The sequence below is a fragment of the Phaeoacremonium minimum genome (genome assembly GCF_000392275.1).
Source record: "Phaeoacremonium minimum UCRPA7 unplaced genomic scaffold PA7_03_scaffold_184, whole genome shotgun sequence".
Classification (NCBI taxonomy): Eukaryota; Fungi; Ascomycota; class Sordariomycetes; order Togniniales; family Togniniaceae; genus Phaeoacremonium; species Phaeoacremonium minimum.
Window position 1 is genome coordinate 22,262 of NW_006921091.1, and position 23,393 is coordinate 45,654.

General features: G+C 53.2%; 8 protein-coding genes across 8 annotated transcripts; 6 read left to right on the forward strand and 2 right to left on the reverse strand.

Moving 5' to 3' along the window:
- Positions 1-435: 435 nt before the first annotated feature.
- Positions 436-1,332, forward strand: UCRPA7_2679 (putative copper fist dna binding domain-containing protein; the record flags this gene model as incomplete). Its single annotated transcript, XM_007915280.1, has 1 exon — positions 436-1,332. The coding sequence occupies one exon, from the start codon at positions 436-438 to the stop codon at positions 1,330-1,332; it is 897 nt and encodes a 298-aa protein (XP_007913471.1).
- A 6,334-nt stretch (positions 1,333-7,666) lies between these two features.
- UCRPA7_2680 (putative hsp90-like protein) lies at positions 7,667-11,711 on the forward strand (the record flags this gene model as incomplete). The annotated part of the gene is made up of 4 exons (XM_007915306.1): positions 7,667-9,581; positions 9,642-10,742; positions 10,866-11,257; positions 11,325-11,711. The coding sequence occupies 4 exons, from the start codon at positions 7,667-7,669 to the stop codon at positions 11,709-11,711; spliced, it is 3,795 nt and encodes a 1,264-aa protein (XP_007913497.1).
- A 1,024-nt stretch (positions 11,712-12,735) lies between these two features.
- UCRPA7_2681 (putative btb poz fold domain containing protein) lies at positions 12,736-13,335 on the forward strand (the record flags this gene model as incomplete). The annotated part of the gene is made up of 1 exon (XM_007915282.1): positions 12,736-13,335. One exon carries the CDS (start codon positions 12,736-12,738, stop codon positions 13,333-13,335), a length of 600 nt encoding a protein of 199 aa, XP_007913473.1.
- Positions 13,336-13,824: 489 nt separating this feature from the next.
- On the forward strand, positions 13,825-14,256 carry UCRPA7_2682 (hypothetical protein; the record flags this gene model as incomplete). The annotated part of the gene is made up of 1 exon (XM_007915252.1): positions 13,825-14,256. The coding sequence occupies one exon, from the start codon at positions 13,825-13,827 to the stop codon at positions 14,254-14,256; it is 432 nt and encodes a 143-aa protein (XP_007913443.1).
- A 327-nt stretch (positions 14,257-14,583) lies between these two features.
- On the reverse strand, positions 14,584-15,295 carry UCRPA7_2683 (putative zinc finger domain-containing ring-type protein; the record flags this gene model as incomplete). The annotated part of the gene is made up of 2 exons (XM_007915281.1): positions 14,584-15,176; positions 15,277-15,295. 2 exons carry the CDS (start codon positions 15,293-15,295, stop codon positions 14,584-14,586), a joined length of 612 nt encoding a protein of 203 aa, XP_007913472.1.
- A 1,201-nt stretch (positions 15,296-16,496) lies between these two features.
- UCRPA7_2684 (putative serine threonine kinase tip30 cc3 protein) lies at positions 16,497-17,183 on the forward strand (the record flags this gene model as incomplete). Its single annotated transcript, XM_007915261.1, has 1 exon — positions 16,497-17,183. One exon carries the CDS (start codon positions 16,497-16,499, stop codon positions 17,181-17,183), a length of 687 nt encoding a protein of 228 aa, XP_007913452.1.
- A 1,153-nt stretch (positions 17,184-18,336) lies between these two features.
- UCRPA7_2685 (putative riboflavin kinase protein) lies at positions 18,337-19,014 on the forward strand (the record flags this gene model as incomplete). The annotated part of the gene is made up of 2 exons (XM_007915287.1): positions 18,337-18,450; positions 18,559-19,014. 2 exons carry the CDS (start codon positions 18,337-18,339, stop codon positions 19,012-19,014), a joined length of 570 nt encoding a protein of 189 aa, XP_007913478.1.
- Positions 19,015-19,437: 423 nt separating this feature from the next.
- On the reverse strand, positions 19,438-21,699 carry UCRPA7_2686 (putative transcription factor protein; the record flags this gene model as incomplete). Its single annotated transcript, XM_007915274.1, has 3 exons — positions 19,438-19,488; positions 19,551-20,872; positions 21,450-21,699. The coding sequence occupies 3 exons, from the start codon at positions 21,697-21,699 to the stop codon at positions 19,438-19,440; spliced, it is 1,623 nt and encodes a 540-aa protein (XP_007913465.1).
- Positions 21,700-23,393: the final 1,694 nt, after the last annotated feature.

Sequence of the window (23,393 nt, forward strand, 5' to 3'; positions counted from 1 at the left end):
AAACGTCTTCATGCAGATCGCCCTCTTCAGCACATCAATAAGAAGGGCCGGCCCGTTTCGCAATGCCAGCACTGTCGTGCGATGCGCAAGTCGCGCACGTCTCATGTCAAATGCGACTGTGGAGAGAAGACCACTCACAAATGCGTCCATCTTAAGACGACGCTCGAGGGTCACAGGGGTAAGTTTTGTCCTCGCGAATTGGTTCATTTCGGGGCCAGGCTGACTGGGCATGTCTCTGCTGTAGATAGCTGCTGCTGCAATCACGGCGGCCGCTGTACATGTACCCATAAGAAGGAGACGTCGCATCTCGAGCCGGTCCCCGAATCCGACTCAGACCAGGACCAGGACCAAGACGGGAGCTCGCTCTCAAATTCCAAGGTCTCCTCCAAAGGAGGACCTCGTAGACGCCGTGCAAACACCATCCACTCGGATGGCATGTTGACATTTGATGAGAATGGTCACCACAAGCCCACATACAAGCACACCAAGGCGTCTCAGAAGGCAGGCCCCTACCAGCTTCACCGGGTTAACTCACTACACAGCTCGAGCAGCAATCGCTCCTTGGACAATCTCAGCCGGGGCTCTTCAGCCAGCAGTGGTGGCTTGTTGCAGGAACAGCGAAAGGCCAAGTCCGAGGCGACTTCGCCCTTGATGACGGGCTCATCAAGCTTCATGCAGTTGAACAGCTCTCTGCCTCCGCTCGACTTGTCAAATATCGGCTATACTCCGTACATCACAGATAACCTCGACAATATCTTCGGCAGCGTGTCAGATCACGAACCCGCCCTCTTCAGCGCAGGCCTCAGCGCGTCGGTCGATTGGAGCCACTACGATGGACTCGAATTCGCGTCCAAGGCCAACGAGAATTTTGCCCCGTCCAGCTTCAGCCAACCGCAAAGCTTTGGCGGGTTCGAGCAACCTCCAACGCTGACCACGTCAACATCCGGCGAAGTCTCCGAAGTGGAAGACTTCATTCCCAGCACCGGTGACGATTTCGACATCATGGGCACTTTCAGCCGCACCAGTACTACCAGCACTGGCTTCAATTTGGGCCCCACGCAGGCAAACCTGCTTGGCAGCACAGATTTGACCACCATCGACTATGAAGATTTTAAGTTCATGAAGGCTGGGAACAAATTTCTTCCTTCTCCTGCGTCACTTCCAGGCGAGGAATCGTCTCTGGTTCCCACGACGGCTGTCACCAGCATGAATAATTTCTCACTGGTCGAGGACGATCCAGCTTTCTGGATGGCGGATTATTCCTCCCACACCCTGCCGATCATGACTGAGTCGCCCGATCCGAATGCCCCGTCGTTCTGGGATACTCAGTAAATGCACATCACTTTCGACCATCCTGATTCTAGTCAATGGAATTTGGTGGATCCTGGGGCTGACAATGCCTTCTCGTACATAGCCTGTTCATATTCTCACAATTTTCTTCGCTTCTGACACATGACGGACGGATTCATCGGTGTGGCGATTTGGGGTTTTTTTGGGGGTTTCGGATTTTGGATATGAAAATATGACATGAGCATTGTCTGCATGAAAATGCACTGCACATATGGCTGGCTGGCTCTCTCGCCTCCCAGATGTTCAGCATCATTCTGTCGTTCCCAATTTTGTTTATATCTCATTTGGAGTTTTTGATTGGGTTTCCACATTTTGCCGGGCCAGGCGCATCTGGAAAACAAAAGGGGCGATGAGGTCAAGCGTGATAGCAACGAAGTTCAGGGGTACGGGGCCGGACGAGGGTGTTTTCTTTGGAAGAGCATTCTTTTTCAACTTTGAAACTGAATTTGAAGCTGCAGCATGACCATTCTAAACTTGAATACATGCTCTCTTTGGAAGTTCCCTTCGCGCTGCTCGCCGTTAAAAACTTCCAACCGCAAGCTTCCGCCTTCCAACCATCCACGCCTACCCCCAGGCCTATGCTGTCCATTGCCAAAAAAGGAAACGAGGCGATCTGCCTCTTCCACGCATTGCATTTACCGGACTTGTGCATGTATCTTAGAGGAGCAACGGGGCATCAACCATGGGACAGGGGGCTGCATACACAACAGGCGTAAAAAGGAGAGGATTAGGACAAACTGTACATACCTAAAAGCTGTACAAAACAACGACCAAAGACCAATACCAGATTACCACACAACGTGTGGAAATTACCCATGACGTTGGTGTACTGATACGACGTGGAGACACAAACAAGCTCGTGAGGACCCCTGCATAACTCGATCGAGAGAGAGATAATAATATGGGGCCGCAAATGCGTGTTGTGCACGTTGTCCGATTGTCGAGAATGAAGGGGGGCGTTCCATATCCCATCCCATGCCCATCCTTGGGTGCCATCCCATATCCCGGTGCAATGCCGAGTTATCCAGTGAGCGCGATCGGCCGCGGCTCCTGCAGTTGGGACTTCTTGCCCGGAGAAGCTGCGGTAAGTTCCCTCGTCCAGCGCCGCCAAGGGGTGGGCGGGCGCGCCTCTCTCCTATCGATGGTGCAGCGAGCGTTCAAATTTTTTTTCGCCCTAACCGGCCCGAGCTGGTGGTTCCCCGCTAATATGGCACTTAACGATCGATGGTGAAGAGAGCGACACAAGACTCCGCCCGCGCCCAGGCAGAGACTGACTTGCGGTACGGTCGGTCGTGGTTCGGTCGGTCGGTGAATCGGTCGCAAGCGTCCTCCCCTCTCCCTCCTGGGCAATTTAGAGTGGCACAGTACCGGTACGAATGGGATGGGGGGCCCGCCTCCCATCAGGGTCGGTCAGTCAGGTGCAGCAGGTCCTGTCTCCATAGCGCCTTGGGATTCTCCAGGTGTTCCGGGGGTTGGCAACGGCAACGGCGGTTCAGGAACATGACGAGATGAAGGGCCACAAGGCTTTTTTTTTCTGTTTGCGCCGTTACCCGATTGAGGGCTGGTCCGCCGCGCTGCCACGAGTCGTGCACCTGTTTCTGCTCCCGCGACCGGCGTCGCACGCCATTCAACTCTGTCCCATCTGTCCCATCTAATCCATCCGCTCATCCATGCACACTTTAAACGGGCGTGGGATGAGAGTTTCCATTAGCCTGGGACTTTTTTTGAGCGTTGGTTGGTGTTGATGTCCCCTAGCCCAATCCGGGACGGGGTCCTGAGGAAAGGTGAGGTGAGGATGTCGACATGCCAGTGGAGGGGCACTGCTGCTGGTATATGTACGGTCTGGCGGGTTTGAGATCAGTCACTCTGATATCAGTCCGCTGAGGCAGCCCACGGGGACATAGAGGGAGTTAACGGGCTCCAAGTGAAGAATCATGTCCGAAAGGCAGGTGAGGAGCCAATGGTTGCTGCCAGAAACCCTCGCAAAATGGCTCAGCGGATGCATGGGCGAGGGACTGTGTTGCAGTGATCAACCCTACGCCGCCCCGGAGGTCTCGGTGATATCTTCATTGTTGAGGAGATGAAGGGTTGCTGCTGCTGCTGCTGCTGGCACCTCAAACCTGTTTACTGCCAGCGAAGCACTGGCGCCACAGCAGAGCAGGGCCTTTATACAGCGATCAAAAAACCGCCGCCCCTACTTAGATCTCGCCTATTCACGGGTGGCCATGAGCCATTTCTCATTCATCTTTCACGTAAATCGCCTCACGCGGGTTTCTAATTTTTGCTATTTTGCTCGTCTCGTGTGATACTATGACACCACGGCGGCGGGCGTTTCCTGGCCATTGTCGCTCCCACGCGTGCACAGGACGCCGTAATTGTTACGTGAGAGATTCCAGGGACTGCGAGGAGTTTTCTCTCCGCTCGTTCATGGGGGGTTTGGTTCTGAATAGGTACAGTATGTATGTCTTAGATGGTGTAAGTAGGAAAGGCATGCGAGCTGCATGTAGTGTGCATGCCCAGATGTAAACTAGAATGTTTCTCTGCAGCCCGAGGCGCCAGGCTTGCAGCTATAGCTGTTGCGTAACTCTCATTTAGTGAAAGGTGCCTTGTGCTATAGGGGACCGCCAGGGTCTTGGAGATGGGGAGGTGCGTGCGGCGTCGGCATCGGCGAGCGACAGGGCCTGTCCATCCCACGACCCCGAGGACCCTGAGAAATAATGCCAAGTACTATGTTAGGTGTAACTATCCTGATGCAAGGGCAAAGCTCTAGAGAGGTTCAAGCGCAGATACGGACGCATTGCACGTAGAACGTAAACTTAGGGTTGCCTTCCTGTGCAGAAATGATTCACGAGGCAGGAAAAGACATATACACAATGATACAGCAGCTGCCAGCACCGCCAAGGAACAAAAAAAGAAGAACAAAAAAAAGATTTGATCTAGCCCGGGCTTGAACCGGGGACCTTCAGCGAAACCCGAGTGAACCAAATTGATTCATGTTAGGCTGACGTGATAAACCGACTACACTACCAGACCAGTAGAATTTGGATGGAAGCTTTTTGGTCCTTCGTAGGCCTCATGAGAGCGGACCTGTTCGTCCGGAGTGTGTGAGCTTCCGGGCCGGTATAGATCCCGGAACGATGACGAACGACGGGTCAGGGCAGTTCGTCAAGGGACCCACATTGGCATTGAAGATGGAAAGAGACAGATGAAGAACAGAGAGTCCTGAAACGCTACACACAAAAAACGATTGTTCATTCGAATTGCTTATTTAGATACGGGGCGCACAAGACACGATATATGAAAGTAGAGTATGAAACTTACTGTGCGTGGTCAACCACGCATCTTAGATATATTGAATGCCAGCATTCTTGACTTACCTTACCTTGTCTTCTGGAACTAGCCTGAGTTTATCTTATTCACTGTGCGACACCTCGACGGAAACGTTGACCTTGATCGAAGCGACTTGGCCCCTACCTCGGGGGACTTCCAGATCGAGATGCAGGACAATGGTATCCAATTGTCGCAAATCGTCTACCATGACCTTCAACTCCACGGTTATAGTCATTTCGTACACCTCGGCATCTGGCAGCTCAGCGTCTTCCTCGTCTTCCTTCTTCTCCGAATCTACCTCCATAATGTTGACTTGGGACGATGTGCGAGAGCTCGGGGACTTCGCTGTCTATGGAGAGCTTGGCGAACTCCGAGGCGACCTCGTCGACGTTGGAGTTGTGTCGAGAGTCAACTCCTACCGCTTGAACAGCCTTATTCAGAGAGGCTTCAAAAAATAGTTACCAAAACCATTGATTAAAGACGATTGTTGGAAGCTGAATAGCTGAAGTTAGTGAGGTACAGTGGTTCAAGGCAATCGAAAATGCTTCTGAGGTGACGACTTAGAAACGGAGCCTGGCAGTTTTGGCCAGCGTTTATATAATGAGTTGTCATTTACTAGAACAAAGCGACTATTCGAGATGCGAATTTTGCCGGCTACAAAAAGACGTTGTTGAATCATCTCTTTGCTGATCATGGTGGTTTGACAGGCTTGGGGTGCCTGCACGGCACTGTACGGTACTTTTGTGTAGGGGCGGCTCGGGTGGGCAGCCACCTACACAGGTGGTGCATACCGAACCACAGACAGACTACCGAAGACCTTTGTAGGCCAGGCCAGACAGGCACGAACGCTCTTACTGAAACGGGATATCCAGCCTGCCGAAAACTGGATGCGATTGGTGGAGGGTCTACCTGAAGAAATCGATCGGACTGGATGACATCAGAGACTGGTCCAAGCTCCCCGATCTCATGGGCTGGATTACCCATTGTTACAAGAGTTTCTTGATCTAAAGAGCGCTTCTACAAGTGCTCAAGAATACCTTTATCAGCAGTCGGCTACATCGGACGAGACAGGTGAGGAGGAGCAGGGCGACAGCTCAGTAACTCGACTGGCATGCATGTACGGGCTGTCAATCGAAAGATCACCAGAACGGACAGACGGACAAAGGCACCACCCTTGCCGTGGGATCGTCGATCCAACCAGCCGACCTGAGCCAGCGAGCCAGCCAAACCTGACAAGAGCCAGCAAACGCGAAACATGGCCGCCCTCCCTTCTGCCGATCTTTCAGGAGGTAGCACCACAGAACACCTGTCGATAAGCAATTGCTTCTTCAGAAATGATATCCAAATGGAAGCGTATACGTACCCTAGGTAGGTAGGTGCCCAGGTAGGTATACGTATTGCAAGGAGCCCCTGAACAGATTCTCCCCAGTAGGTAGGTATCATCACGTAAGGGAAAACAAGTAAAACCTGTCACATTTATAAGGTCGGTTGATCTTTGCTGCCATGTAACAGAATAAGTTCCCCTACTGGTACCCTATGGTTAGGTGGACAGTCACTGCGGTGCATTGATCAGCGCTGGAGATACTGAGTGTGGTTAAGCACGGCGCGGTAGTGCAGGTCATAAGAAACGGGGTTACTATGGGAAAGGCACGACGACCATATTTCAAGCATGGGAAAGATTCGGCGCCCGGGAGCAGCAAAAGGCTATTCTGGCTGGGTGAGTGGTGGGCCCGAGGTGGGGTGGGTTGCTCCTTCCAAGTTCACTGTCCCGCCTTTTCGCTGAGTGCCATACCGTGCATACCTACTGCATAGTACACTACGGGAATCTTGGGGGTTCTGGGAAGGGCCTGTGAGTGGCTGGCAGAGCACTAGAAGGGCGACTACCGCACGCCGTTCATCTCCACAGGGCCTGCCCCGGTGGCACACACCCAGACACCCAGTCAGCTGTGTGGCGCCCGTGGCAATCTTCCCTCGACTCTCCAAACACATCTGTGGCTCCTACCTCACCCATTCTGTCTATCTATTGCGTACCTAGTCTCTGCTTCTGTGTTGGACTCATCTGCAAAGGTTCACCACGAGACCAGCTCTCTGCTGCTCACCTGATCTCCCGTCGTGAGTTTTGCACAAGCCGCCGACATCCTTCCAGAGACTTCGAGCCTAGCATCAACACCATCTTGCGTCGACACTGATCCTGTTCGCAAGGGCCCTTCGCATCGCCCTTCGCCGTTAGATCCCTCCTTGAAGAAAGACCCCGCGACGACTCCACCTCAATACACTTCAGCAGGAGGAGCCTTGAGAAAACAACGAAGAGTGCGCGCTCACGGCGTACGAAAGATTCGCGGCGAGAACCCAATGTCACAAGATCTATTCAACTCTACTCTGTTCATCGACAGGGACAGATCTGGCGGAGGACAACGACCGGTCACAGACGCCTGTTGGATGGGGCTCTAGGCCTCGGGAATTTCAGTGAGGCATGGATTCAGATCAGGGCCAGTCCCATGGCCCGCAACAACCTACAACACCAATCTCTGATTCTCAGCATAATGATCGCGATTTGGATGTTCAAGATACTCCTAGAATTCTAGACCATGGCAAATTTGGGCAGGACGGTGCTCATTCTGATAAGCCTCGGATCGATCTCTCCGCCGCGTCAACTGCGAATCTCGAAGCTTCATCCAACGCTTCGGTGACCACCTCGTATAGCAACGCTTCCGATCGCCAGCTTGGCCACGGTAGTCAGCAAGATCCTGGTGATCGGGTTTTCCCCATTCGATCCGTCATCAGTGTTGACCCCCACGGGAGGAGCGGCAGACAAGACTACTTCTCGGAGCGCTCAGCCAGCTCCGTCCAACGACCCCCTCACCCCAGGATGGACACGGAGACTATCACGAAGCGTGCCCGTAGTGCCACAACTGCTTCCGGCCCCTCGGTCTCATCTCCCATCATGTCACCTGGCCCCCGGGGCCAACAACGAAGAACCGACACCATGGTTCGATTCCAGTCAGGCTTGCCCTCTCAGAGTCGTGCGACCATTGACCCGACACCTATATTCACGGAGGATCACTCTGACGAAGACGATTCGGAGCCGTCTCAGGACCAAATTTCGAAGCGGAGCCCACATGGTAGTTCTGTTGGAGTCGCCCCGGACGGGGAGACCTCGCAGGATACTTTCATGACCACTCGCTTCAAGCATGTCATGACCGATGAAGGTCATCTTGTCATTACAGGCAGAGATGGGAGACTTGAACGTTGTGAAGATGAGCCGATTCATACCCCTGGTGCCGTGCAAGGCTTTGGTCTCATGCTCGCTATCAGAGAGGAACCAGATGGGACATTCTCGGTACGCTACGCCAGCGAAAACTCCAAACGTATCATCGGATACACGCCTCGGGAGCTCTTTCGACTGGCAAACTTTATGGACATTTTGACCGAGGAGCAGGCAGATAATCTGCTAGATCACATTGACTTCATCAAAGACGAGGAGGCAGATCCATCGGTGAATGGGCCTGAGGTTTTCAGTATGTCGGTTCGGCCACCGAAAAAGAGATCAGTCAAGTTGTGGTGTGCTATTCACGTCAACCCAGCCCATCCAGATCTTATTATTTGCGAGTTCGAACTCGACGATGACCAGGACTACCCCCTCCGGCCGGTTGAAGAGCTTACTCCCGACGTTCCAGAGGACACGCTTGACGCAAACCCAACGCTCGAAGAGCTTACCGAGAGCACAGAAGTCTTGAGCAGACCGTTACGAGTCCTGAGGAGTGCTCGAAAGCGAAGAGGCGAAGCCGGGGCGATGCAAGTGTTTGACATTCTTTCACAAGTTCAGGAGCAGCTGGCTTCCGCTCCTACCCTGGAGAAGCTTTTAAAAATCCTAGTCGGTATTGTCAAGGAGCTGACAGGATTCCATCGTGTGATGATCTACCAATTCGATTCGTCCTTCAACGGCAAAGTCGTGACGGAGCTTATTGATCCACAGCAAACCAAGGACCTTTACCACGGGTTGCACTTTCCCGCATCTGATATCCCGAAGCAGGCCCGTGAGTTGTACAAGCTCAACAAAGTACGGTTATTGTATGATCGCGATCAAGAGACCGCTCGGCTGGTCTGCCGCTCAACGGATGATTTGGAGACCGCTTTGGATATGACGCATTCATATCTGCGAGCCATGTCCCCTATTCATTTGAAGTATCTCGCTAACATGGCCGTTCGCTCCTCCATGTCCATTTCCATCAACGCATTTAACGACCTATGGGGTCTTATCGCATGTCACTCCTACGGACCGAGGGGTATGCGGGTTTCTTTTCCGATAAGAAAGATGTGTCGTCTTGTTGGTGACACAGTATCCCGGAATATCGAGCGTTTATCATACGCCTCCCGGCTTCAAGCGCGCAAGCTCATCAACACAGTTCCTACGGACAAAAATCCTGCAGGTTACATCATTGCTTCTTCTGATGATCTGCTCAAATTGTTTGACGCCGACTTTGGTATGCTTTCAATTCGAGGCGAGACCAAAATCCTTGGGAAGCTTCCCCAGTCCCAAGAAGCTCTTGCCATGCTTGAGTATCTCAGAGTCCGCAAATTCACTTCAGTGGTAACATCTCAGGATATCGGGACTGACTTCCCCGACTTACGATACCCACCTGGTTTCACGGTGATCGCTGGGCTGCTGTATGTACCTCTAAGTGTGGGCGGTGACGATTTCATTGTTTTTTTCAGGAGAGGTCAAGTCAAGGAGGTGAAATGGGCCGGAAACCCGTACGAGAAGTTCATTCGCGAGGGCACGCAGAACTATCTCGAGCCTAGAAAGAGCTTCAAAACTTGGCACGAGACGGTGCTAGGCATGAGCCGAGAATGGTCTGAGGAACAAGTAGAGACCGCAGCTGTGCTCTGTCTTGTTTACGGTAAGCCAAAAGGAAAACCCCTACCCATTTACTACCACAATGTGCTGATTTGTATGGCAGGTAAATTCATTGAGGTGTGGCGACAGAAAGAAGCGGCAATTCAGAGCAGCCGTTTAACACGATTACTTCTCGCAAACTCTGCACACGAGGTTCGCACGCCTCTGAACGCCATCATCAATTATCTAGAAATTGCGCTCGAGGGCAGTCTGGACCAAGAGACCAGGGACAATCTTGCAAAGTCCCACTCGGCCTCGAAATCGCTCATCTATGTCATTAACGACTTACTTGACCTTACTAATACTGAGGAAGGCCAGGAATTGATCAAAGACGAGCTGTTCGACTTTTGTGCCTGCATCAGGGAAGCTACAGAACCTTTCGAAAACGACGCAAGAAGGAAGGGCATCAGCTATGAAGTCATTGAACATCCAGGGCTGCCGAAATATGTATACGGTGATCAGCGCAGGGTGAGGCAGGCGGTAGCAAATGTGACTGCAAACGCGGTTCAGCACACTACTGAAGGTCTCGTCAGGATTGAGCTATACTCGACGGAAGTCCAAGATAATCGAGTGCTGGTGGAAATAGTCGTGCAAGATACAGGACGAGGGATGAATGGTGACCAATTAGACGCCCTCTTCCGCGACTTGGAGCAGGTCTCTAGCGAAGTGGACGAAGCGCTTCCTCTAGAAAAGCACACGGAGGAGAAACCCAATACTCGAACACTTGGTTTAGGATTAGCTGTTGTCGCCAGAATTGTTCGCAACATGGAAGGTCAGCTGCGCTTGAAATCAGACGAAGGCAAGGGATCTCGCTTCGTGATCCAACTACCATTCGAGTTACAATCTAGCGGTACATCGGATCCTGGCACGGGAGAGGCTACAGCTACAGCATCGATCACCGCATCTATATCTACAACCAGGCCACCGACGCACGATGGCGAAGTGTTGCTAGTTGACCGAACCAGAGTAAGCCCTGGTGAAGAGTCTGAGAGGAAGAGCTTAGATGAGGTGATTAGCCTTACCAGCCATCGTAGTGTCACGAGCAAGGGTAGTGCCGGAAGCTTTAGGAGCGATGCCGATCGTCTAATCGATGCCATCCAGACGCCCCTTGCATTGGGAGAACCTGAATCTGAGCACACCACGAAACAAAGGAGTAGCTCTAGAGGTGCGTTATATCAACCTGTAGGACGACCGGGCAATTTGTCTCGACGTGGGACCTCAGATGCAGATATTCCTCGATCAAGGTCTGCTCCGGAACCTGGCAGAGATGATGTGGCCATCGCTCCAGTTGGCCTACAATTCGTTACGGATAGCAAGACACCGATCAAGCCTGTCAAGATTCCTGACGAGTACAGCGATCTTCCCGAGAATCCACAGCCAAGTGAGAGATCAGGAGTGCTCTTTGAAATCCCTGACAAACCAGAAGGATCAGGTGCTGTTCAGCCAGCGAAATCTATTGATGCGAAGGACTTTCAAGACACCAATACCACGAATCCCTCGCCCGAAGCAGCAGCATTACAAATACTAGTTGCAGAGGACGATCCGGTCAATATGAAGATCCTGCGCAAGCGCTTAGAGAAATCTGGCCACTTGGTTTTCCACACCTTGAACGGCGAAGATTGCGCTACTGTACACAAGGAGAAGTCCAAGGAGTTCGACGTCGTCCTAATGGACATGCAGGTGAGGAAATGCTCTCTCAGTCAGGCGCCCAGCCACGCAACAGCTTTTGCTAACCTCTGCTCAACAGATGCCCATTGTGGATGGTCTTACTAGCACGAAGATGATCAGGACGACTGAGCGCTCAGATGATCATGCTGGTCTCTCAAGGCTTGCCCTTAACCAGGGGAGAATTCCCATTTTTGCAGTTTCTGCATCTTTGGTCGAAAAGGACAAGGACTCATATATCGGTGCGGGCTTCGACGGGTGGATCCTGAAACCCATCGATTTCAAGAGGCTTGAAACTTTGCTTCTTGGCATTCAGAACGATGAAACTCGCAATAGCGCTTTATACGCGGCTGGCCAATGGGAGCGTGGAGGCTGGTTCCGAAAGCGACTTGATCTGCCAAAGGCAGACCAGGCCTCTCATATTTCTCCTATTCCACAGGAGCCTCTGAGGGCTAGAGGCACCCACTAGAATTGAAGGCCCAGGGAAGCACAACACCCATACCGTCCTGATTGGAATCTCTGGTTTTCGATTCCTGTCAACATAAATTTACTTCTAATCTGTGCGACCGGTCTCTCGCTGTCTTGTCAACGACGCTTACAGACTATTTGGGACAATTCTATCAGGTTCGCCAGTCTATGGCTGTCGTCACAGCACGCGTAATCGAATCCGGGGCACTGGGGTCACATGAGGAGTTGATGGTCATGATTATGGACTACATGACACGATCGGCAATGCATATATACACGAGCACATGCATAGAATAGGTAGGCATGCTTTGGGTGTATTGGCGTTTAGGAAAGCTGCATCCCCCGAATCTTGGTTTGCGAGACGGACTAGCGCTCTCCATGCTTTTATTGCTGGGGCTTGCTGTACAGCTATTTGGATTATATGGGTTTGTTTTGTTTTGCGCCATCCAGCCAGAGAGGCAGGGTGTTTTCACTGGCACGGCTTCTCTCTGCATTAGACAACTTGGTCGCTATCCTTACGTTTGGTGGGTCCATGACAAAATACACGCATAGCATGGGAGTTGAGGGAAAGCACACGGATATACCCTATTATGCTTTCAATGGTCTTCTAGGGTCACAGAAGCATTCACAATTCGGAGCACTGGCAACAATAGGATCATAGCAAGGAGCAGCATGGGTAGCAGAAGCCACTGGGCTATGAGCAGGCTCTTTGGGAGCTAGTATACATACAGAACATCGATATACATTGAGAACACGATTCCAGTTGTGCTATCATTTGATGATTTGTCTCGGGGCTGTGCAATTGTGAACAAAACGGTCTATGAAGAAGGTTTGAAGATTCCCCTGGTTCACTGCATTTGCCAACCAAGGTTCGACTTGCGTGCTTTTTCTTTGCAAGGTCTTCCAGGCAGGGTTCCTCTAAACTCTCAGAGACTGTGTCAAACGTGATATCATCTCCACGGTTCTCGACCTTCCACATCTCTGAGCCTTGACCACACAACATTGCGACACTAGTCACGAGAGTAATGGATCCAGGTCGCATCATCCTATACGTCGGAGAAGAGCAGTTCATCACAACAAGAACGACTCTTGTTGATGGCATGGCAGATGGTAGCCAATACCTTGCGCAGCAGTTCTCGTTCGGAAACGCCGCTCGGCTGTACAGCTGCGGCGGCGTCTCGCAGCCCGAGTCTCCGGTGCCTTCGAGCTACTTCCATCTCGACCTCGACCCCGGCGTGTTCCGCCACGCGCTGGACTATCTACGAAGTGGCGTCATGCTGTTCCTGTGGACAGAGGAGGATGGACTCGACTACATCGCCTATGCGAAGCTGGAGAAGATGGCGGAGTTCCTGCAGATAGAGCGGCTGAGGGCCTGGCTGTCGAAGAGGAGATATCTCGAGGTGGTGGAATATGTCCACCGCGCCAGTCGTGAGACGCTTCCCAACCCAGGGGACCGCGGCGGTGCCAGCAAGACGCCGACGTCGTGGCGCCGCAGGTGTGCGGCGAATGTTACATGCAGTATTGCTTCTGAGCCGAATGCTTCGGGATACAGGCGGGAGAAGGAGGTATTGGTTGTGACGAGGGAGCTGATTATCAATAACAAGGTCTTGTTTGACGAGGAATGATACTCTCTACGGTTTACTTTCCTCTACTTGTCATCAATGTGCTATCCTGTTACGTTTATCACAATTTTACTGTATGTTTTGAAGTTTCACTTGCACATGAGGCTGCTCCTCATGCGGGCTCATAAGTCGTCTGTTCCAGTCTGTGGTTGAGGAGCAGCTCGGGAGATGATCCGATGAAGATTCAGAATGTTAGAGGGCAGGTATCAACTCAATTATGGATTTGTTAAGCTGAAGAGTCAACTGGCATTAACTTGTTAGTAGTTACCAGTGTAAGATGGTCTAGCCTGGACCCCAGGTAACGGCAACCCCACAATGACTGCAATGAGCATCAGTGACGTCACGAGAATTAAACTCGTATGCTTCCCAATGACCCTTACTCCAAAACATGAATGTTCCACTATCAATTGGCTTTGTCAACCTCCCTAAAAGTTACAGCGACTGATCAAATTGGGTCTTTCCGAACCTACACACTACCTACAATCACTCAACATGCCGTCAACACAAGCGATGCGCTCCCTGCTACGGGTACGGGTCACTCGCATGCCCGTAACCCCCACGGTCGGCGCCTCTCTCCCTACCGTTCGCAACCTTCATGGCACGGTCAGCCTGTCGCGACCCTACAAGGATGATCAAGACCGGGAGTCACTCAAGCCCAAACCCTCTGAGGGCACCAAGAGCGGCACTGACGACGCCGCCGCGGAGAGCGACGCGGCCTTTGACCGGCACGACACCAACCCAGAGTCCGAGCGGGAGAGGGGCGGAAAGCCTCTGGACGCGAGCGGCGCGAACCAGAAGCTGTCGAAGCCGCAGGGCGACGAGGGGAAGAAGGAGGCTGAGGCGGGCAAGGGCGGCGACAAGAAGACGGCCAGCAAGGAGGGCAGTCCGCAGAAGCACGGCAAGGCGCCCACGCACGACTCCTAGCGGCAGCGAGATATGAAGGGCACGGCTCGAGGGGGTGTTGATGAGGCAGTTTGCTCGTCTGCAAAACGTTTTACCAGAGATTCGGCGCAAGAGGACTGGTCATGGTGTACATTAACAGCATTATTGATACTGGAGAGGCTCTGATTCTAATGCATTGATACGCCAGATATCGAATAAGATTTCATTATGCGCATCGCTCTCTGAACTCCCCGAACTCCGATGTGATATGCTCATTGATCGCTTGGAAATTCCCGAGCCCCCAGTTCACCAAGTAACCACCGGGAAATCTACTCCCCATGCCATGTCTCCCTCTCTATGAATATTACATCATGCGTAGAGCATGTCGGGGTCATCATCCTCCTCGTCATCCTGCACCACCACCTCCTTCTTCTTAGTGAGGTCCTTCCTGCACAGCGGGCAAGTGCCTTTGCTCTGCAGCCAGGGCCCCACGCACTCGAGATCGAAGCGGTGGCTGTGGTGGCACGGCAGCTCGACGACGAGCGGGTACTGGTCGTCGAGATACTTCTCGGCGCAGATGGGGCAGCTCTCGTCGGCCTTGAGCCTCTTCTTGGGCACGCGGTCCAGCGTGTCGAGGTACTCCTGGGAGACGCCGGGGACGTCGGAGGGCGGGTTGAGGATGCTCTCGTCCAGCGAGAGGATCAGCTCCTGCAGCAGCTGGCGGTTGGCCTCGGTGGGCGCGTCGCGCGCCAGCGTGCCCATCTGGTCCTGCACGAGGCGGAACAGCGCCGCCATGTCGACCGGGTTGGCCGTCGCGTGCGGGTTGTTGTGCTGCTGGGCGTCGGGCGCGGCGGGGTCATCAGTCGACCCGGAGATGGAGTGCAGGTGCGAGGTGAAGGTGGACATGTCGACCTGCCGCCGGCGGCCGGGCGCCGTGTTGGAGGCCTTGATGCCGTGCTCAACTGCGCGAGAAGGAGAACAGTGTCAGCCTCGAGCTCACTTCCATTGAGATTAAGAGAAGTCTCGTCGCCGAGATTCGGCCGAGGTGACTTGTTTACGAACCTTCGTATTGCGTCGCCATGCTTGTGAAAAGTCTTTACCGCGTGAATTGGCGAGGTGTATGAGTAGACGGTGAGATTGGTCTTTGTGAATAGCGCCGGCGGTCGCGATAGAAATGAAGGCGGGTGGTGGGCTGTAGTTGGCGGGGCTCGCGGCCGGCTGCAGGCACCTGGAAGTGTGACGCACCACGGAGCCCTTCCACTACGACCCTTGCACCCCTCAGCTCAGTCTTTGGTGGGCAGTGGGTAGCTCTTTAATCCCAGGTAACTAAGCTCCTTACGTAACCCTGCCCCGGCGGATCAAGTTGTTTTGCCTCAATAGGACCGCATTGTGGTCAGGACTCAATATTGCAGCATTTGGCGACGGCCGCAAGTCCGCTTAGCTAATTGCGGACTCCGCAAGTAAATCGGGATACGGGGCCACTGGGAGACGGAGTTCTCCATTGCACCGGCGGAGCGAGAGAAAGGATCCCTGCCATTGATGAGTACAATGTATTCTGTCCAATATTTCGAGCTTCTTGCCAGACTGGATACTCACTCATGCAAGTGCCTTATGGTTACACAAGAGGATCCCCGACTTGTCCCCGAGCTAGTGCCATGCTAACAAAGACGTCACTGACAATGTAGAGGAATGAGATAGGTTTATAACTCTGTTGAAGCAAAGTAATTTTAGTGTTACTGAGCTGAGCTTCCGGTATCCCCCATGCGGGACAACTCTGATGTAGCCCGTCAGAAAAGTCTCCGACTCATGTCCCTGCCTATAGGTACCTAAGTAACTGGTCTGGCTTGACTACCTGCGTGCCCCCTATGACGGTATGACGGGAGTCTGAGGCCCATCCCGCCATGCAGACATCTAATCGAGCAAGTGCCTCGGTCGATGTATCCGCTCGCTCATGCCGAGTCCAGTATGGTACGGTTATTGGCTTGTCATGAGTAGTAGGTAGTAACTATATTCCGCCTTCAAGTGGATGGCCATTTCCATGTCCTTCGTTGGCATGCTGCCCTGTTTGTTCTTTATTAATGCTCGGGTTCGATGAACCTTATGAAGGTGGTCTCCAGCTGTTTCACTTGCGCTTAAAAGCTGAAGGCCAGAACCAACAATCTCCTGACCTCAGTCTTCCCCAAGACCAACAAGCTTCGGCAATCCAATTGATTTGATACCAATCCAATACCCTCTCGGCATCTCGTCATTGTCATCATCATCACCACCATAAAAACAACATCATGACCACCACAGCAGTCTTCGGCTCGACCGGCCTCGTCGGCAGCAACATCCTCTCCACGCTGCTCAGCTCCGACCTCTACGCCGCAGTCGTGCACACCGTCTCCCGCCGCGCCCCAAAGGCCGACTCCCCCAAGCTGCACGCCACCGTCGACGCCGAGTCCGACAAATGGCCCGAGAAGCTCTCGTCGCTGGACCCCGTGCCCACCACCGTCTACTCGGCGCTGGGCACCACGCGCGCCGCAGCCGGCGGCATCGCCAACCAGTGGAAGATCGACCACGACCTCAACGTCGAGATCGCCAAGGCGGCCAAGGCGGCGGGCGTCAAGACGTTCGTCTTCATCTCGTCCGCCGGCGTGCGCGGCATGCTGTCCGGCGCCGCGCCCTACAGCAAGATGAAGGTCGGCGTCGAGGACGCCATCAAGGAGCTCGACTTTGAGCACGCCGTCATCGTGCGCCCCGGCCTGATCCTCGGCGAGCGCGAGGTCCCCAAGACGCCCTGGATCAACGGCCTCGTGCACAAGCTCGGCCAGGGCATGCAGGACTCGTTCGCCGCCGAGGCCGACGTCATTGCGCGCGCGGCCGTCGCGGCGGCGAAGCTCGCCGAGGATGGCAAAGCACCCGAGAAATACTGGGTGGTGGACCAGAAGGCGGTGATACGCCTGGGCAGGACAGAGTGGAAAGAATAGAGGAAAGAGGACAGGGGCTCGATCAAGACACGGAGTGGAGCAAGAGAAGGAAGAACTTGACGGAAAGGATTGCTTTCGAGTTTTTTGAGTCACAAGGCTGGAGTACATACCCCGACAGTGTGTGAGGACACTGCATTCCCTTCTCTTTTTCTCATAAGGCGTTAGGATTGATAATATGACTCGATATCATCAGTTATCATGTGGTACGGAGGCGTGAGATGTGTGATCGAGGCGCTTGCACGACCATGCGAACCTGATACAACTACTAGCCCATCCCAAATGCGTCAGCCCGTGCTTCCACATGGATGAACGAGGCTTGCGACAAGTTTTTGGGTCCGGTTGTGTGTGTAACCGTGTTCAGTGTCAGAGGCTTATGGCCTTCGTCGACGAAAAGTAAGTGTAGGGGCGATATCATGTCAGTGACACCAAAACCATTCGAGCTTCTTGGCCACAGTAAATCGTGTTACTATCTGCTTGTGGATTAGAACCACCGTATTCAATGTGCCCATTCAAAGACCAAAATTGAAATCGTAGAAAATTTCACGAAGTGAGGAATTGTAGTTGATTATCTCGCCAAGTTGAACCCGGGATCTAAGATCCTGTCAGCACCTTAAAAAGCGTGCTTTCACAAGATCAGAGCTATAACAGACCAATTGTATCGATTTATTTGTGCTTACTCTGGAGACTCATGCTACCTCATAGTAGGCTATTCATCCGGCCACGACCCATGAAAGGCTACTAGTTACACACGATAGAGATATATATACTGCAGGCGTAAGTAAGCTGTTTCGCTGTAACAACTCCGTACCCGGCGAAGCTCTTTGGGAAGCTGCCTGCCCCCACCACCACCACTGCTGAACCCCTCCATGAGCTTCCATTGCGTCTAAACACGCCCCTCTTCCGCCTTCTATCGCGGGCAGACTTGACGTCCGCTTACTTATCTGCACTTCACTTCGTCTCAACACAAACAATTCACATGTTAGCCTTCAATTCTCCAGTATTTGTGTCATAAGTAAGTAAAGACCTGATTAAGATGAAGTCCGATAAGTTTTTCGCTCCAGGCTTCTAACAATTCCTCTAGGTCTTAATTTGACTCACAACTATCATCTCTCTCATCTCCTACCACTAGTCACATAAGAGAGGGGGCATCGAGATGGCTGACACCGAGAGGCCACTCATTGTGGGCGCGGATGCAGGCCCAGAGGCGCCTTTCCCCCTGCGCATGGAGGGGAAGGTCATCTCGGGCTTCGGCCGAGGTTCCAAAGAGGTGAGTAAAGTGACGAGTCTCTACTCCGCTCAAGCAGTTCCTGCCCTCCAAGCACACACATATCAACAGTAGATATTTCTCATAACGACGACTAACACCCACCCCCAGCTGGGCATCCCAACCGCCAACCTGCCCGTCGACTCAGGCATCACGCCCTGGATCGCCGACATCAAGAGCGGCGTCTACTTCGGGTGGGCGGCGCTCTCCCTGCCCGCGACGCACCCGGACCACACCAAGGGCGCGGGCGCGGGCTCGGACGCCCCAGAGACGAGCGTCTCGCTCTTCCCCATGGTCATGTCCATCGGCTACAACCCCTTCTACCAGAACACGGTGCGCAGCGCCGAGGTGCACGTGCTGCACGCCTTCGGCGCCGACTTCTACGACGTCGAGATGCGCCTGCTGATCCTCGGCTACATCCGCGACGAGCGCAGCTACCCCTCGCTCGAGGCGCTCATCAAGGACATCAACTTCGACTGCGACGTCGGCCGCAGGAGCCTCGAGAGGGACGCCTGGAAGCCCAAGGAGCTGGGCGGCTCGCTGGACGGCTCGTGGCTGACGAGATGAGAGCATGACGAAAGGAGGTGAGCAGGAGTGGGAGTTGAGGAAGTGGGAGTCGCCCGGGGTGGTTTCTAAAAGCTAGACGGTAGGGGAGGAGTTGTGTAGAGGGCAGGGCGCGGGGTTAGGTTTACAATAGACACGGGAGAACGAGGCACACTACATAAAGGGACAGGTGTCATAGGTAGACGATTATTGATGATAACGAAAGGGGATACACCCCTGATATTCAGAAATGCCTGCCTAGTGATTGCTATCAGATTAACGAAGACATGACCCAGCACGATTGTGTTGCTGAAAGCTCTTTAAGAAAAAAAGAGCGTAATCCCAGCCAAATGTCCATTACTCCGGTTCCGGTAAAAACACCTTTCCATGCCCAAGGAGCTCCCATTCCCGCTCCTGATGTTTTGTTCCTGGCGTTTCAGTACCCTTTCAAACTGCAAGCTGATGCGGTTCCTGGTTGGGGTAATAACAAGGAAGGAACTGTAGACGGTCAGCAACTTGATTTTTTTCGGGTGGGGTAGGATGTAGAGATTAACACATACATTCATAACAATCATCATAGGAATATCGAAAGTATCACGCCGAATATGCCAACAATATGTGCATTCAAGCTTGCCATCCCTCTCAATCTTTGAAATGCCATGCTCGCCGTCGATGCGAGCGACTCTATGGCTGAGAATGCTGCTGCGAGGGTCTTTGGGTGACTCATCAGTGGACGCAGCGCTGGCCGAACTGTCCAGGTTTTCTTGTGTACGATACTTGAGAAGACGGCCCTTCCTCGTAACGCTTCCTCGGCTGTCACCAAAGGCAAGATGCGCATAGTCTTCATAGAATTCAACCACACTATCATCGTCCATCAGTTCTGCGATGAAAATAGGCTGCGGCTTGCCTTCCGATGCCTTAGCCGCATCTGCATTCAAACTTCTAAGCTTTGGAGTGTTGAGACCGCCCCGTCCCGAGTTGGTTCCTGATGTCCCGGCGCTTCCGGTATTGACATTGAGATTCGCTTCTTTGCCCAGAAGGATATCCTTGGACCAGCCGGTAAGGGCTGAGAACTCTTTGTTCACAGCTGCAACTTCGCCAGTCCGTCGTAGAACAAGACACGGGCTGCCAATAGACAACATGAAGTCCTCGTATTCAAAAAGCGTTCTTTGAAAGCACTTCTCCATGAAGACCAGGTCAGGCCGGCTGAGTGTGCGGGTACATGAAATGAATGACGGCCGAATGCTGCCCAGTGCTTTCGCGATGCGAATGATTTTGTTTCCATGGTATCTCTCTTGCAGAATTGCGAAAAGCCGATGGAAACCGGTAACGTATTGGAAAGGTTCTTTGACCGTCTCGTAAATAGAGGTGGGATCCCGTGAGCGTTTGCTGAGGATGGACTGTGGGCCGAACTTGGGCGGCGCCGGTTTGGATTTCGGTCGAGGCGGCGGACCAAAATTGGTCGTGGTAGGCGATCCCTCAAAACCAAAGTTGTTGCTGGGTTGTGGGCTGTTGTTTTCCGTACTGGGGCTTTGAAGGCTTGTCGGACCTGCTGCAATGGCGTAAGCATGAGGGAGACCGTGCCGGAGATTGCCTTGGGAGTATAGGCCATTGCCTGACTGGTCTGTAGACAAAAAGTCGCCGATCATACCGGTGTCGAATTGGTTTACACCATTACCAAAAACTCCTGAGCCGAAGTTGACATCTCCACTCCCTTGCTGAGACAAGGACGGGTCGCGCGGAGGGGTCTCCGCAGCACCTGAGGACATGTGCCCAAGCATTGCAAATTCTAGTCCTCCGTACTGGCTGCCAAAATTGAGGGCCTCGAGATTGAAGTTGAAGATGGCAGGGTTGCTGGGGTCAAACAAGGTCTGGCCCATGCCTGACATGTCTGCAGTTACTTGAGGCACAGTCATACCACTCATGGGTGGGTTGGTTGGGCCCTGGAAAGTTGGCGAGACGGGCGACTGCTGACTGCCAAAGGGCAATCCTTCGGGAAGAGAAGCGACAGGCGTTTGTGCCGAGGAGAACATTGGAAAGTTCGTGGAGGTGTTTGCCTGGGAGAAGAACGTCCCTACGGTAGATGAAGCCTCCGAGCCGGTGCTAGATGGATGACGATGGTTATTCGGCCGGTTTGAAGATGGAGTAGGGTTATAATTTGGCCCCAAAACAGGTCGTAAAGCCTCAGGAGGCGCATCATGAAGGTATTTGGCCTTTTTCCGGACTCCATCTTGGCAGGCGTCTGCAAGACCACGTTTTATGCATCTTTGACATGGTCGCTCATCGCCTAAGTGAGATATCAGTCATGCTCATAGGAGCTCAAGGCTCCAACAGAGGAAGATGAGCCCTTGACAACAAGATTTAGGCTTGTATCCTAACCCCTGCCACATGGAGAGGATCTAGGGATTATAGCTTCATCTTGTGTGAAGGGATTCAGTTGTTAGGGAGACATGGCATACCGCATGTTAAATGGGCTCTTTGGCAAGCATAACAAGCTCTACGAGCCTTCTTCCTTCTTGGCCGCAAAGGGTCCTTGGGATCATACTTCTTCTTGATCTCGGAGCCATCAGCACCGATCTCTGAAGCAAGGGTTGAGTCTGCCATGGTGTCGTCTTCGTCTTTCATGGCGGCGTCGTTCTCGTAGTCATTCTCGTTCTCAGACATGGCATCCGAGACCTCGTCTCCATTGATGTCGAGTTCTTCCGGCATTTTGTCTTAGGTCTATATATACGTCCAGATGCAACAGGGTTGGCTCGTAATGACGGCACGGCAGTGTAAGTCCGAGCCAGGCCTTGCGGCACCACACCTCCCTGAACGTAAAGGTCCTAGGAGTGGAGAGACAAAACCCTCGACTCCTGCAGTAATGCCACAGGGGTAGCACAAGGCCAGGGTCGGTAGCCGCCGCACAATACGCTGCGGCCTGGTCTAGCTCTTCAGCGGGCCTGCTGTTTTGTGAACGTGGGGAATACGTCCGTGATTGGTGGCGAAGATCAATAAGCCAGCCTCCGCGCGCGGATATCGAATATCCAAGACGAGATCGCGGTGCGGCTGCGGTGCGATAGGAAGCATATAGCTCCGGATGGCTGTGTGCGATTCCGCGATGCGGGCGGTATGTTGATCTCTGGAGATTGCGAGGGGGAGAAGCTAGATGATATGCCAATAACAGCGCAACTGGTCGAGCTCTCGTATTTGCAGGCGGGCCACTATCACGGCTTCGTCCAGATCTCCAATAGGGTTGTCCCCAGGTCTTGGGAGGCGTTTCTTGTGTGACGGGACCCTCACACTAGACAGATCGATAGTGGTGGTGGATAGGGAAGTAGACGGAGAGGTATCGCAGAACGCATGGAGACACAGGGGAGTGGGTACGGTGCTCTCCTGGGTTTTGTGTCGCTCGTAGAGTTGCGGTTCGCTGCTGGGACAAGCCTTGAGCAGGGCGAGGGTAGGGGGACAGATTGCTGCAGCTATCCGTCACCTTTTTTGTCTGTTCACATCAGGGACTAACACGGAGAGCAAGCAATCGGCGCCCTGGTGTGCGTGTCTATGTGCGTGTGTCGGACTGTGAGGGAGTGAGTGGAGAGTGGAGATTGTTGGAAAAAGGTGAAGAGCTGCGCTTGCGGTACTTTGCGCGGTCTGGCCGCCTCGCGCCGGATGTGATCCTGCGGTGGGAAGCGGTCGCGGTCGCAAGGCGATAGATCAGTCGTCGCAATTGAGAGGAGTGAGGAGGTAGAGGAGGAGGAGGAGCGAGAATTGGATGATCGCCGCCGGGCCGGGCTGTGTTGTGAGTGAGTGAGTGACAGACCTGAAGTGACAGGACCGACTGGCTTGGACTTGCACTTGAGGAGAGGTGGGGTGCGAGATGTGAGTGGATTTGATGGCGCTCGCCTGCTCCGCACGGGTCTGAGTCGGCAATGGGACCCGCTCCCAGCCCCAGGGCCGGTATTCTGCGCCCGGTCCAATACAGCACACTGTGATTACCACCACCAAATTATCTGCGCAGACTGACACCGGCAATTCAAGAAGATCGTGACTATACAAAAGATATCTAGACTCTAGCGAAGCTCATACAGGTAGTTGCGATTATGCGCCGGGGAAAACCGAGGTAAAGGAGGCGCGTGAGATATCACCATAGATCGCTCCTGCGGTGGGTGGGAGCTACCTAGTTACTTAGGACTGCGCATGATGCAAGCTTGGGCAAACGGGACAGTGGGAAATGGAGCTTCTCACTAATGATGGGCAAATTCTGACCGACCTGCGGGGTTTGAATATTGGAGCTCCTTCCTTCCTTCCTCTCTGTCTATACGGCACAGGTTAGAACAGGAACAGTCGGGGCAGTTGCGACTTGCTGCCAAGCTAAGAGCGCCTTCCAGGACAGAGTAAGGTAAGGTCAGAAGCAAGCGTTGCTT